At 38.1% G+C, this 16,009-nt stretch overlaps 1 protein-coding gene across 3 annotated transcripts in view; it reads right to left on the bottom strand.

Annotated features, from left to right (window-relative positions):
- The window catches only part of ADPRHL1 (ADP-ribosylhydrolase like 1), a 53,719-nt gene that overhangs the window by 31,247 nt on the left and 6,463 nt on the right, over positions 1-16,009 (bottom strand). For all 3 annotated transcript variants that reach the window (XM_077482843.1, XM_077482844.1, XM_077482845.1), the window contains exons 2-3: positions 12,120-12,284; positions 5,996-6,121 (exon numbers count right to left, since the gene is read on the bottom strand). In XM_077482843.1, coding sequence (XP_077338969.1) covers positions 5,996-6,121; positions 12,120-12,284 — 291 coding nt within the window. The remainder of the gene's footprint in view (positions 1-5,995; positions 6,122-12,119; positions 12,285-16,009) is intronic.

Genomic DNA, 16,009 nt, shown 5'->3' with positions numbered 1-16,009 from the left:
GATAATGAGATTTTTGGCAAAACAGGTCTAGAATAGTTGAAGGGTGCGTCTATGATCTACAGGAGCCATTTGAAGCCCACTGTACTATCAGAAACTACTAAACAAACTACTAAACAAAAATGCCTTATTTTGCCTTCTATAGTAACTCCAATGTATGTTGCCAAAATGGTGAAATTTCTCCCAAATCTCCTGATTTCAGGGAAATAAAAGCACATAATTTCACTCATCCCTAAACTTCTTCATCATTTAGGGAAATGTTTGCCATAATAGAAAAATTTCCCTGAAACCTCCAGTTTTGCCAACATTTCAGCGAAGTAAAAATACTTTGACTCATCCTTATTCTTCTTTGTGTGCTTCCTTCTCCTCCACTCTTCTAATTGCTTGCGTACAAACTAAATATTAGATCACATTTATGTCCTCTGTTAAATTCATTATAAGATTGAGGGTCATTTGCATATTACCTCCTTACATACAAAGTTTTTTTGTTTTTTTTTTCAAATTGGTTTGTGATTGGCTATATCTGCAGGAAAAGTAAAAATGCCTTTAATTTGGCTTTTTACTGCTACATTAATTTTTTGCCCCACTTTAGTTGCTTATTTATTTCTTGACTCCTGTCATAAGATATTCTGTTTGACTCTGCATTTAGTGAATGATTTAACACAGCAGGAGCTTTAACTGGAAGAAGATATCCTGCCAGAAGCTCTGTAATTTTATGTGCCTTGTAACCTGCTACTCATAGGATGTGCCAAGCCAAGAGATTAAAAGATTTCTTGTCAAGCACGGGTTTGGTTTATAATATTTTTGTGCAATGAGTAAGACTTACTTTGGCCTTATTTAAATAATAAAAAAATAAAAAAGACAGGCTTCAAGAAATTGTTTTAATTATATTAATCAGAGGTAAATGTATATCTTAATATACATATACAGTATAAGTACAGTGGCTTATTACTTCAGTTGGTCTTCAGTTTGAATCCTGGTCAGTATACTACCTACGTAGTGTTTGCATGTTCTCCCTATGCTTATGTAGGTTTCCTCCCGGTACTTTGATTTATCTATCACACTCCAAAGACATGCTGGTAGGTTAATTGGCTTCAGTTCAAACTGGCCCTAGTATGTGTTTGTATATATGCATGTGAGATAGGGAGCGTAGAGTGTAAACATTCATTGATGTGAATGTGCAGTATGTAAAGCTCTATGTAAAATTGTCAACACTATAAATACCTGTAATAAATCAATTATTAATTTTGAGTAATCTGAACACTAAAACTTTAATAAATGTAGTACTAAAGCGCTGGTATGTTAACTTTCTCGTTCAAAAATTGTATTTTATGTTAAAATAAATTACATGTACAGAATATAAGACAAATTATGTGATACCAGAAATAAAAAGTAGACATATTGAAGTACGGATGATACAAAGCAAAGAAGAATTTCAAGATATTCTCGTGGGAATGACAATAAATGGCCTTATATATTTTAGAATTTGAAAACATTCTTATAGCTGAGTTTTAAACATTTTAATTCCAAGAAAATATAAATATGTCTAAAATAAAATATATGATTTTAAAGTTTTGACCATAACTTCTAAAGTATGTTTATAGTATTATATAGTAAGGGAAGAACATAAAAGGTATATAGGAGGGGAAGGGGAGGGAATAATTCTCCAGAGGAGGTTATATATATCATCTAATGTTGTAATTCTATAAAAGGTATGTTAACTTTCAAACAATCATATAGTCTATAAAAGCTAAAAACCAATGACGGTGATCTCACACTGGTGAAGTATAAATAAACAAAATTGGTGCGGTAACAGTCAGGCTCACTCCTCCTCACAGCCTCTCTGTGTGATCGTACACCTGTGGCTGACGTCACTGGCTCCTCCTTCCCCTGAAAAAGTCACGTGACCTGTGACGTAATGTGTCGGGAGGAGGAGCAAATGACGCCAGCCACAGGTGTACGCTGACATGAAGAGACTGCAAAGAGGAGTGAGCCTGACTGTTACCAGCACTGTTTACACGCTTATCCGCATTGGGCGTCTATGAGTGTATCGTCTTCAGTTTATTGAGCCCGTTTCCTTTTTTCTCAGCAGTATTACACTATTGTTGTTTTTCTCTTTATTCAGGAGAACCGAGAGTCAGTGACCAGGGGTCTCTTGGAATTAGAAATTAAGAGAAGATGGACAAATCAGCTGGTTGGATCTGTCATCTAAGATTGCAGCAGGGTGGATTTGTAGTTGTATGCTGGACTATGTATTATTCTGCCATGTTTTTTTATTTTTATTTCGCTTAGGGCTACATGTTGCTAGGTGAAACAGCATCAGGAGAGCCCATCCACCATAATATGCATATTTCCTCCACCAGTTGGCCAATCTATATTTGATATAGAAGGTTTGTATATACTGATATCACAGCGGTATTCATGCTCATATGACTCATTTTGGTTTATGAGGTGTTTTTGTGATACAGGAGGTCCTTAAAGCATTTCACTGCACCATTCATAAGGTTTTCTAAGTGTTTGATATATTAGAACTCACAGCATTTCTGGGAATGATAGTTCACATATAATATTGTTGTTTATTACGCACATAGGAGGCACTGTGTTCGCTTTATAGGTATTAGCACACCAATTTTGTTCATTAAAACTTTACAATGACATCAAACTGTACTTTACTGGAAGGGGAAAAAGGAATCTGTTTAACATGTAAGATCCCAAGACATCTCTACAGATAGGATGACTCTTGCTAGAACAAATTACTTAATTACTTATATAGAAGCATTTAGTAAATGCTTGTGAAATGGAAACACATACATCATAAGAGCAATTCTATGAAAGTCAGAAGAGCATAGACATGACAAATGAAGAAATGAAGCATAGCATATTAGGCCACATATTAAGATGCCTTATTTTACATAGTGTGAAGACAACATCATTTTTCAAATATTAAACCATCGTCTATACACATTGGAGGAGATTTACTAATACTGGAGAGTGCAAAATCTGGTGCAGCTCTGCACAGAAACCAATCAGGTTTTATTGCCAAAACTTAATTGTACAAGCTAAAGTTAGAAGCTGATTGGGTTCCATGCACAGCTGCAACAGATATTGCACTGTTTTAGTAAATCAACCTCACTGAGTGTCTTCGCACATACAGTATTCCTGTAATTGAAAATGTCATACAATGACCACTTCTCAAAGGACTAGTGAACAGAATCCCAAAGACTACTTACCTATAGAAGTAAGTGACAGTCTAGGCTCCATATACTTTGCAGGCCCAGGAGATGCTGCACCTCCTTTACCCCATTCATGATAGTAATCCTAGAGATGGCAAATTATACACCGCATAGCTGACAGCACATAAGATGCTAGACATATCTACAAGACCTGTACCCCGAAGAAAAGATGTTATGTAGGGCATGTCCATTTTCAAGAATCTAAAAATACTTGTTCAAATTCTATAAGACAAGACAATGATATTAGTAAAGTGAACAGAGAACATTTTCATGTAAATTTTCAGTTCTATTTAGGTGCAACTTTTTTATTGCTTAATCTCTCCTGCAGTACTGGCAACTTATTTTTTATACACTATGAAGTATACCTTCACGACATGTATGTCTTACACTAAAGAGCAGCAACATCATACCTATTAGGTGTTGTTGATTTTATGTGCTACAGTGTGCGCTTATACCAGATTTTTAATTTAAGAGTGGGAAATCCATACTCTGTATCTACAGTGTACACGGGGAAAAAACATTTTGTAGCCTCTGCATTCATACCATTAAGTATGTTTTTGAGTAGTGATGGTTTGACAATATGCCTATGTTGCAGGACATCTTTTAGAATTACCATATTGTAGTCGGTGTCCTTGATTGGTTATTTCTGCACTTTAGGATGTATGCCGAATGTTACTGTGTGCTATTCTGGGCTATATTGTGACCACCTAGGAGAATGATGGATCTATGGGACACCAGCAAATAGTAATCTAATGGTTGGTCCATAATTACAAATACCAGGTAAATTCATGACAGTATTAGGTGGATCTAATGGGTGATAACGTGCATGTGTTGTAACCAGGGCCTTGTTTTAATTTGTCCTTAGACTAAATCTGTCTTAGGAGACATACTGGGGTCTATTAAACCTTCCTTTTCTACCCCCTTCTTTCCATCGGTGGGAGATTTTTCTTCATATTGGCTCTTGCTTTAGTATTTACTACCTATGACGCAAAGTAAGTGTTTGAAACACAGGGGTTTATTTATTAAAGCTGGAGAGTGAAAAATCAGGCTCATATCTGCATAGAAACCAATCAGCTTCTAACCTTAGCTTGTTCACCTAACCTTTGGTAATAAAACCTGGAAGCTGATTGGTTTCTATGCAGAAGTGAGCCTGATTTTGCACTCTCTGGGTTTAGTAAATAAACCCCATTGTGAGACTTTTTTTTCTACCGTATATTACATTTTTTCTATATGTATGCTGGATACCTTAAATAAAGAATTTGCAAAAGAGTGGGAAATCCCAGACATGAAAATGTTTGCCCACAGAAGGTGAGTCCTTGTGGATAAGTTGGTGGTGGAGTTAATATGATCCAGACTTTCCAGTTTCTGCCATGTATGATAGTTTTACATGCTGTGGTAGCATGGGTCTCTCGACTGGTCCTATGTGGAAGGAGGAAGCGTGACAAAGGGGTTGATTTACTAAAGGCAAATCCACGCTGCACTACAAGTGCACTTGTAAGTGCAGTCGCTGTAGATCTGAGGGGAAGCTCTAAAATTAGGGGAGGCTCTACTGATTTTATCATCCAATCATGTGCAAGCAAAAATGCTGTTTTTTTTTCCTTGCATATCCCCCTCAGATCTACAGCGACTGCACTTCTAAGTGCACTTGGATTTGCCTTTAGTAAATAAACCCCAAAGTCTGGAGGATAGTGAGTGTCTTTAGCTTTATTTGCAGGGTTCAACTTTTTTTGCATAACCTGTTTTCTTTATTAAATCAATACCTATGTCTCTTGGATTCCATGTGGTCTACCTGCTCACTCATTACAGTACATGTATGCCTATATTCAATGCTTCAGCAGCTTATTCAATGTAAACCTGAAAGAAACATTGAGGGTTTAGTTTACTAAAACTGAAGAGTTCAAAATCGGGTGCAGTTCTGCATGACAGGCCAATCAGCTTCTAACTTCAGCTTCTTAAATTAAGCTTTGACAAAAAAAAACCTGGTTGGTTTCTATGCAGAGCCTCACCAGATTTTACACTCTCCAGTTTTTGTAAATCACCCACCGAGGCTGCCATTTCTGACCTTCCTCTGAAAATACTACTTGCCTAGCTGATAGGCTGATCTTTTGGCTTTAATAATTTCATTGATCGTGATCTTGAGTATATTGGGAAAGTGAAAGAACGTGCAAAAGTCCCAATCTGCATATTTGTTTTCAGTCTATGACTCAAAGTATTGAAGGAAGAGGGTCAACATGAAAATCAATATCTTTTTCAGAAGTGCCCAGTTGTTGCAACTTCATATTTTCTCTCATGACAGATTTCCTTTACATAACCTTTGTGTCATGCCCACTTGGCAATAATGCCCAACTAGACACGACTGGGGCCTCTTCTTTGCTGGAAAGAGCTAAGTCATACACTTTACCCAAGCATAAGGGCAGAACCTTAATAGCCCCTTAAAAATCAAAAATGTACTTGTTAGAGTTTAGCAATATTTGGTGCATTAGCTCCATGGCATTAAACCCTTAACATATAGCGGATGCTTTACTACAGGGAAATAGGCTGTCCACTTTGCAAAGAAAATTTTACTTTGCAAGGGAATTTATCCCATAACTTAATAAATGATGACTTCCAATCATGTACTAGCAAAAATGCTGTTATTCTATTTTCCTTGTACGTTGATTGTGAAGTGAAAATTCACCGCATTCACTAAGCTCTGAGGCAAATTCTCTTGTAAAGTGAACAGCCTATTTGCCTTTAGCATACCAACTGCACAGAGAACACATTACCTGTTGGATGGTTGTGAGTCATCCTCCCACATTCAATGCTAACTTCAATCAAGGTTTCCAGCCTTTCTGGTTTCCAGTATTTCATCCCAATGCACATGGCCTTAGTTGCTGCACCAAATCCTGAACCTAAAACAAACCAAAATATACTAGTGAATTTAAATTGAATCAAGGGAAAGGAAATGCCTACATTTAACTCACTATACCTTTTATTAAAGTGATTTAAAGGTTTTTTTTTTCTTTTAATATAATAAACATGTTAAACTTACCTGCTCTGTGTGGTGTTTTTTTACAGAGCAGCCACGATCCTCCACTTCTGGTGGGTCCCCCACCAACGCTCTTGCCTTATGAGTGCTCCCATAGAAAGCCACTTACTATGGGGGCACTGGTGCAGGCTCGATCCTGAACCACCCTGTGTGTGTCTATTGACACGCACAGTGTGGCTAGGCCCTGCCCCCTCCCTCGTCACTGGATTTGGTTGACAGCAGCAAGAGCCATTGGCTCCCGCTGCTCTCACTGAATCCAGTGAGGAGGGAGAGAGAGCAATGCCACTGCTCTTGGGCACAGCTCTGGGTCAAAATCAGGCTCAAGAAGGTATTTGGCGGAGGGGCAGGGGAGGAGCTACATGTAAAAGGTTTTTTACTTTAATGCAGAGAATGCGCATTAACCCCCCTGACGGTTTTCCCGAGTCTGACTCGGGGTGGATTTTTTATACCAAGAGCGGTATCCCCGAGTCAGACTCGGGACTGCATCGCTGGATCCAGGAGGAGGAATACTCACCTTCTCCCTCGGATCCAGCGTCGTCTCCCCGCTGTACGAGCGAGCCGTGTCTCGCTCAATCTATCACATCGGCGATCTCCGTGCCCTGCGAGCGTTGCGACGCACGGGCACGGAGATCGGCGCCAAATTCAAAAAGTGAAACAAACAGTAAACATACAGTATAATGTAATCTTACAGATTACATTGCTGTATGTAAATATTTCACCTCCCCGTTGTCCCTAGTGGTCTGCCCAGTGTCCTGCATGCAGTTTTATATAATAAAAGCTGTTCTTTATACCTGGAAACTGGAGATTGTCCATAGCAACCAAAACTGTCACTGTACATCAAAAATGATTTTAGAGCAGCTAGAAAACAGCGATAATAAATTAGAATCACTCGCAGAATTGAGCGATAGCGATTTGTGGGGAGATTCGTCATCAAATACTGAAAAGTAATGACAGTGACAATTCTGCAACTGAGCAAATTTCAGTGTTTTTGATGTGATTACATTATTGAATAATTTTTATTATTGTTATATTATTATTTGGTACAATTATTTATAATTATTTCTTATATTATAATTTATGATTTCATTTTTCAAACTTTATCATACCCGGGATGTCTGCTAGACTCTGGTTTGGACAGATTTAAGAGAGTTATTCCTAAGAATTGCAGGACTACAATATAAAACGCCAAATTTTCATGCAAAATAATGGTACCGCTTTTAGCACCTAAAATCCGAAATAATCGTACCGCCAGGGAGGTTAAGGCACTACTTTAAGGCTAGAAAATATATGTTCCACTTAAAGCCGTATATGCAAGAGCTGAACACTGTATACAAAACCCACATTACTGTATTATACTGATTATGTAGTTTAAAATAATGCTAGTGTAAAGTACCCCAATCTATCTCTGTTAATTTATTGCAATCACGTCACAGCAGGATAGGAAAATGCTGCCGTGTAAGCTAATCAAGGCTCTGTTGATTTGCACAGTGCTGTCATCCTAATATTGTATAAGAAGGGATGAACACAGATAACCTCATGCAACCTCCTACTGTTTCTTGTCCAACAAACAGTAAGTGATGCCACTCCATTTCCCAATCATAACTAAGAAATTGTGTCAGCAGGTCTAAGCAGGTTTGTGTGAAATTTATTTTCAGGTAAAACTATTTAAGAAATATATCTAAACCATTAATTTAGCTTCTTGGCCAGAGATTTAACACCCAGCAGTAGCTACTGTATTTTAGTTTATCAATCAAATCCAAGAAATATTATAAAATACACAGATCCTTACATACTCTCACCTATCACTAAATTACGCAACGTGTCAGGTTCTACCACCAACCTGGACAAGTCAAGAGCCCTATGCCTAACAAAATTGACCAAACCTGAATGTAGTACATCCGATTCCTACCCCTTAATTTGGTGCAAAGATAAAGTCCCTAATTTGGGAGTTTATATTCCCAAAACCCTTTAACTCATACTCAAAATTTTTCCAGTGCTTGAAGTGGGCTGATAAGAAAAAAATAATAAAAAATTACCGGATTCCTCCATCCACACAAGCAAAGTGCCATTGCATTCTGACAGAATACACTGTTTGGTTACAGCTGCTGATCAACAAAAGTTTTGCAACATTCCTGTTGGACAGAAGTCAATCATTGGATCGACTTCTGTTGAGCAGGAATGGCCATACAAGGATCAAAATTCATTAGGTCCCTGCTGAAGCATAGGTAGAGTTAGGTTAATAAAAATGGTGGCATTCACATTACTTTACATCCTACAAACACTGCAAATTACACGAAAACTAACAAACCTCAAACAAATCTGTCGGGCATGCCAGGGATTTGTCTGGGCTGGAAGCAATGCAAGAATTAGCCTACACATTTTCCAACAAACAATTAGAATTGAGGTCTCAATCTCTTGGAGCTAGAATTCTTAAATTTAGCAGCAGTAACTGGATAACTGGATACATTTGAGATTAGATCCATAATACAGACACATACTGTATATGGACACTACACGCTAAACTCAATATAAGTCTTTTATACCTGCTCCATAGGCATGAAGACCTCTTACCCTTGTAAGCCACCTCAAACATGCTTTTATACATTTTGTTGAGCAGTATGGCATTAATTCAGAAGCAAACATAAAGTTAATAGCCATTCTTTACTGTCCCTCCCACTATGGGGTAATCAAATCCAGAATGCTTCACATTTCTTCAAGCACATTCATATATTTTGAATATCAATAAAAACCTCTCCCACACTGATTGGTCGAATCCCATATGCCAAATGCTTGTGAAACCCAAACCTGAAAATAAAATAAATATAGTAGGTATATGTATGTTGCCGCAAGCAACTGGACTATCATAAAAGTCCCATGAAATTAAATAAATGGACTCAAATTTACCCCACTAAAAACACAGAAGATGTTTTCACCTCTAACATTCTAAAAAAACGGGCCCACCAACTTCATACAGAGAGATAATGTTAAAAATGCAAGTATACCATATACCATAATGAAAACACATCTCCACATATATTCTAATGAGCCAATCATCTAACTGCTTAAATGTGATCACTCAGCAGATGACATAAATCACACATTTTGGAAATGTAGTGAAGTAAACTTTCTACCATTGACACCAAGTGGGGCAATATTTACAGAGAACAATAAACAATAAAGGTTGAAAAAAATTATTAGTAACCATACTGTATGTCTGTCTGCCAGGAAAGCAATTCTGCATTGGATATGTCCCAAGCCTCAAACACTTAGGGCATATTTAGAAATCAGTGAATCTGACATTCTACATACATAAATCCTTTATAGTTTATGTGTTTTAATGATTGATTTACAACCAGTGAATGTTTGGTGAAAGTCGCATTTACTGCTCCCCTAAAACTCTTTTTGGACAAAAAAATGTTCATATTCTAAATAGTGTGACCTTAAATGACCCTAAGGAAAGAAACTCAGATCCACAAGTTCTTTGAAGTTGGGCATATTTAATTTTCCATATTCTCTAAAACTCATTGAAATTGAAAAGAAAAAGAAAACTTTTGAATATTAGCTAGTCAATAGAGTAATCTCCCAGAATCCCCTGATTCAAACAACATAGATGGAACACAGATTCTGTTTCTTTCTACTCTTCCTGGGTGGAGAGGCTTTGGGTTCTGGATCTCCTTAATCTACAATGGTACCTTACCCTGTTAACACTTTCTCAATCAGTGCAAAACATGTTTTCAGTCATTTTTGTAGTAATGCTCTCAACAACACTTTTTAATTGTTAGATTGTGAGAATATTTACAGATAAAAATGCACATATTTCAGGAATATATAAAACTACTAAATGTGTGTACATCGGTGAGTTCCTTCTCATCTTATAGAAAATCTGTAAAATTTAAAGCTAGATTGAAGACAAGCGAAAACACCAATTAATGCAGCAACGTATTAAATAAAAATGCTAAACATATGTGTAGTGCCGGCTCCTGAAGAGCATGCGCTATGTGTTTTTCTCTATTTAAAGTTCCTAAAACCGCAGTTTGGTTTTGGGCTTAATTGTACCAAATTATGGTTTCAGCACCAGTCTAGCTGGATTACACTGTGTTCTGCTTGGCCACAGGTGGCGCTGTCATCTCTGGCAAGTGGGAGAACGCAGTTTGGCTGGACGCATTGAGTGTCACTTTTCTCGGAACCAGCCCAGTGGGAGTCTCATCCCACTGTGCATTCTGGGAGAGGATACTTAAGGTACTGACATCACGTGCTTCTAGGTTCCGGTCCAGAAGATTGTTCTGTCTGTTTGGTCCTGGTCCTCCTGACCAGCCCCCATGGCTCTCATGGCCTGGGGTGCAGATCCATACAATTCCGAGTTTAGAGGCTGGCTAGCCTGAGGCAAAGTAACTGGAAGGAGGATTCAAAGGTGGTCCGGTGCTGTCTCATCTGAGATGAGGCCCGACAACTGAGGAAGCAACCAGGGGAGGACTCTTCGGGAGAAGGCCACTCTGAAGGCTGGCATCTCAGAAAGAGCCTGGAGGCTCCGTTGAAAGACACCAAGTGAATCTATACCCGTACGGTATCGCCGGACCGGCTGCAAGATACTGGTACCATATGAGGGGTCTCTAAATTTGTCTACATCCTTCAGTTACTACAAGTGTTCTACAACAAGTCTGTGGCAGAGTCTTTATTCACAAAAATTCTACATGCAAGTCTGTGGCAGAGACTTTGCTTTATCTGAATACTCTATCGGCTGCTAGGCCTAGTGAGAGGAGGTCTATCTGGTAGCTGTGAGAATCCAGTTGTGAGTGGCTATTCTCTGGATTCCTGCGAGTGAGAGACTTTCTATTTTGAGCAGTTCCAAGAGTACCTGAACTTTCTACCTAAACCTTCTAACGCTCATTTAGAGACTGTGTTTTGTCTACTTTTTTTTTGTAAATAAAAATCCCAAAAGTGGATCCAGTGTCAGCTTCTACAATTCTTTGGGCCATCTACCTTGGGAAACCCCTAGACATAGGAAAAAGGAGGCCAGTACTAGGATCCATTCAGGCTTTGCCTCAGTGCACACGTACAGGACATACACATGCAGATAGGAAGACAGAGCTGAGCGATGCTAGGGGTGTGTTGTTTACCAAACTGTGCTATATGGCAAGGAGACCAGATCACTAAATTAGCTGTACAGAATTAGAAATGTTTATGTGTATGTATTATAACTATGTATTTATCTGCCCCCCGGGGCCACTGCCCATCTGACAACAGCTTTGAAGCTGACCACAAGCCAATTAGCTGTGAGCACTTTCCACAGACAGGCAATGGCAAGAAGAATGCAGAAGGAGGAGGTATCTCATCAGGATCCGCATTCCTCTTGCCTCTGTTTGTCTCTGGGTAGAGTTCACAGCCGAGACAAGCTGCAAGATATGAGTCAGCTGTCTTCTTTAAAGTTGTTGTCAGATCAGTCACAGCAGGAGGGGAAGGGGGACAGGTCATACATTGTACTAATGGTAAGAAAGCACTTGAGACAACGTAAACATGTATTTCTTCCCATAAGGGACTGTTACAAAAATATTATAATGATAAAAATCCCATTGGGGACATAACTGTTACAAAAGTTTTATAATGAAAAAACTTTTTTAAGCCTCCCTTATCCTGTAACCATAGCACAGAATGTTGCAAAAAGTCAAATTTTCCATGTAGGTATTGGTATCTTGAATGCATGAAAATTAACATAATTATCAGGTCTTTTACATATTGTGACTTTTCATTTAAGTCTACCTATTTTTTTTAAATCTGATTCATATATATTACACACTGATCTAAATCTTAACTATGTATGAGAGATATGTAACTAAAAGAATTAAGAGTTGAGAAAATCAGACCTTTTTCATTGAATGGGGTATGCCATGCAAGTAGGTAGTTATCTGGCTTTAGATGAGAGCATCCTTCAATGGTTGCTGGGTCTGGTCTTCGTCCCTGTAGTCTGTCTACTGCATCAACATAGTGCTTCACCATTTCACGATAAAGGTCTTCTAAGCACCAGTAGTCTGTAGTGAAGTAAAAAAACAATTTCCTAATATAACAGTATTAAGTATTAAGAAATATTTAGTAATTTTACTTAAAAGGAATATTAAAGTTTAAAAACGGACACCTCTATATACTGAAAGGTGACAACTCAATAAGACAAGCAGTATATAAAGCAGCATTGCTACCACGGGCAGCAGTGGCACTTAGACTATATGTTTATTAGTGGGTTGTATGCAGTCACAAAAAAGTTCAATAAAAACACTGGGCAAGATGGAAATAATTTTCATATACTGCGCAATAATGTGCTGTCTAGTTGTGGTCAGGTCTCTCTCTGGTTGTATAGTGCATGTGTGGCTTCAGCATACACAGAGGGCAAATGGTAGCACAGAGAGAGATGTAAGTATTTATACTATTAGTAACTATTTAATGGGCCTTATGCCAGGAGTATGTAGCTGATCAAGATCGTGGTCTTCTTCCACTTTACAAGGGCTTGCTACCTCATCTTGTTCCTGTCCCCTTGATCCTGCTGGTGGCCAACTAGGGCCCTGCTTATATACTGTTTTAAATTCCCCTGAATACATCTGACTGCATAATTTATCCATATATTTAAAAAAAAATCTGCTATGAATAAAAATGAAAAATAAAGTTACACGAGAAACCCCATTTTACAGTTATATTTAATGTATAACTGATGGAAAAACTTTGTTGTGTTGTGCCCTCATTAGGGAGATTTACCCTCTCTGTTTGTCCTGTGGTCATTATCACAGAAAGTGTAAGAAAATCCCAAATTCTGAGTGGTTGCCGGAACAGTAATAGAGGTGAAATATTCCAATGGAGAAATTAGTTCTGGTGAGGTGACTACCAGAGATTTTCTAAATTTTGGAGGGATTTCCTGTCACTTCCTCTGTAGCTATGGGACAGGAAGTAAAGAGAAATTTCCACAATTATACAATTATAACCCTTATGCTAGCCAATTCAATTCTCTTTTAAAACATATGCCATCTCTTCCAATGGTAACACAACACACACTAATGTACAGCTGCTACGTACACAAAGTCCTTCCCTTACTTTCTGAAACATTCACAATTCCAATCATCAGCAAGAAAGCACTGATTGGTTGACTGGGAGCAACACCATGGGACATAATTACTAGTGTGACATGTCCAATGTGGCTTGTACATGTACAGGAAATATGTCCAGAAGACATTGATGAAGATCAGTGGTGTAAACTCTATAGATGGCAGAGTATTGTATAATTTCAGTGAGATCTTAAAATTCTTGTCCAAACTTACAGGCTCATACTGAACATGCTCAAAAATGTCTAATTAAAACATATCCATCTATTTTAAAGCGGGGGAACTAAAGCTGAAAAAATAAATGGCAAACAGAAGAGACATGCAATGGGGTTGATTTACTAAAGGCAAATCCACTCTGCACTACAAGTGCACTGCATGTACACTTGAAAGTGCACTTGTAAGTGCAGTCGCTGTAGATCGCAGTAGATCTAAGGGGTAGATATGAAATGAGGGGAAGCTCTGCTGATTTTATCATCCAATCATGTACAAGCAAAAATGCTGTTTTTTATTTTCCTTGCATGTCCCCCTCAGATCTACAACGACTGCACTTCAAGGTGTACTTGTAATGCAAAGTGGATTTGCCTTCAGTAAATAAACCCCCCTTGTCTTTTCTGCAAAAGAATACACTTACTGTGTGCCAGGATGACTGCACTCCTGGCCATGCACGGCAATGATGTCACCCCGTGCCTGTCAATCAAGACTGCTGAAAAATGGCACGGGTGGAAGTCAGGGAGATGATACCAGTGCCGTTGAAGGACCAGCTGGATCGTTGAAGCAGAGGTAAGCATTTTGGAATTTAGTTCCACTTTACTAACATACAGTGGTCTCAGTATATGTTTGTTAAAGTGATACTAAACCCTCTTTTTTAATGTATTGAGTAAAATATGGTTAGTGAAGCACACTTCTTGAGCCAATCAAATACAGAGTAAATTAGGAACAGCTCATGCTCTGGCCACTGTCAATCAGTAGATAGAGGCAGGAGAAGGACAGTGGCTTTCAGCCAAGGCAAAAGTTTTCAATGGATGTAAGGAGACTTATCCATGTAGCCAGGTAGTAGCAAGAGTGACTCCATGGGTCCCTAAAGAAGGATGGAGGATCCAGGGAGGGGGGAATTTACACCAGATTATCTGAAAGCAGGTACAGCATTCCAAGAAAAAAGGACACAAGCAAATGTTGAAGTTTACAGCACTCCTGTAGTTTTCTAATTGGTGTTCAGTGCCACTTGAATATATGCAGAAAGCCATAAACAGTTCTTGTTAGCACTATCCTTAATTGTTTACCATTTGAAACCTGGGTGCATTTTTAAATTGTCACTGGGATTACTCTAGTTAAACCAGCTACGAGCCTCAGCAGCTCAGATGGCTCCTAGATAGTGATAATGAAAAAAATCTACAGATAAAATGAAAAAAGAAAGTACCACACTATCTAATAGAAATATGCTACCTATTGAAAAATATCTGTGTGTAAGTGAGCGAAAATTATAAAGAAAATGATAAAAGAAGAAAATAAAATTAGACATAGTTACATAGTGGGTAAGGTCGAAAAAATACACAAATCCATCAAACCCAACCTATGTGCGTAATTATATGTCAGTATTACATTGTATATCCCTGTATGTTGCGGTTGTTCAGACATTTTATAATATTTTGTATTAAATATTTATTGAAATAATGTATAATTAAGTTTACTATAGTTTAATATAATAATTAAAATATGTATTTAAAGTGGTGTTCCGCTGAAAAAATAAAAAATCATAAAAATTCCTAAAAAAATAAAAATAAAAACATTTGGAAATGTTTTTTTTTAACTCACCTCTAAATGCCTGTTGCTAGGGGGTCCCTCACAGTCTGCCTCCTTCAGTGCCTGGGCTGGAGACATCACTTCCCCTCGGTGCAGGAAGGGCTCAGCTCTGCCCCCTCCCTCCTGTCAGTCATCTGGGAAACGTGACAAGTCCCAGATGACTGCGTGGCCAATCACGGCGCACGGCGCTGCTCGCGCATACACAGTGGGTGCCTGGCTGTGAAGCCACAGTCGGGTGCCCACAGTTAGAATGCCGAGCGGAGGGGGGAACTAACGGGGCTTCGTTCACCCGCATCGCTGGACTCTGGGACAGGTAAGTGTCCGATTATTAAAAGTCAGCAGCTGCAGTATTTGTAGCTGCTGACTTTAAATTTTTATTTTATTTTTTAAGGGGAACACCTCTTTAAATATTTTATATATATATATATATATATATATATATATATATATATATATATATATATATATATATTTTATATATATATATATATATATATATATATATTTTTTTTTTTTTTATATATTATTAAAAAGAGAGGCTATTATTTTTACAACATAAAATGAATAATAATATATGAATAAGTCCAGTGAAAAGTCCTTTTATGATGAAATTAAATTCACTAAATGAATGTGTGCATAATCCCAACATAGAAACTGTGTGCAAATATAATCACATATATTTCTTTCATGGTGCTTGTGCTCCACAGGGACTAAAATTTCTTCTAGCCCCACCCAATGATTTCCACTCTACCACCTTGCAGAGGTTCCAGCAATTCATTCCTGAATGTATGGGCCCAGGTGAATACCACTTGGTACAGCGTTCAGCCCCATCCAGCTCCAGCATATTTGAGCCTGCCATAGACTTTGCC

Source organism: Lithobates pipiens, unplaced genomic scaffold (assembly GCF_037356315.1).
Source record: "Lithobates pipiens isolate NorthernLeopardFrog02 unplaced genomic scaffold, aLitPip1_a1.2 Scaffold_16, whole genome shotgun sequence".
Lineage (NCBI taxonomy): Eukaryota > Metazoa > Chordata > Amphibia > Anura > Ranidae > Lithobates > Lithobates pipiens.
The sequence above is the reverse complement of the archived record's forward strand: the minus strand, read 5'-3'. Positions and strand labels throughout refer to the sequence as shown.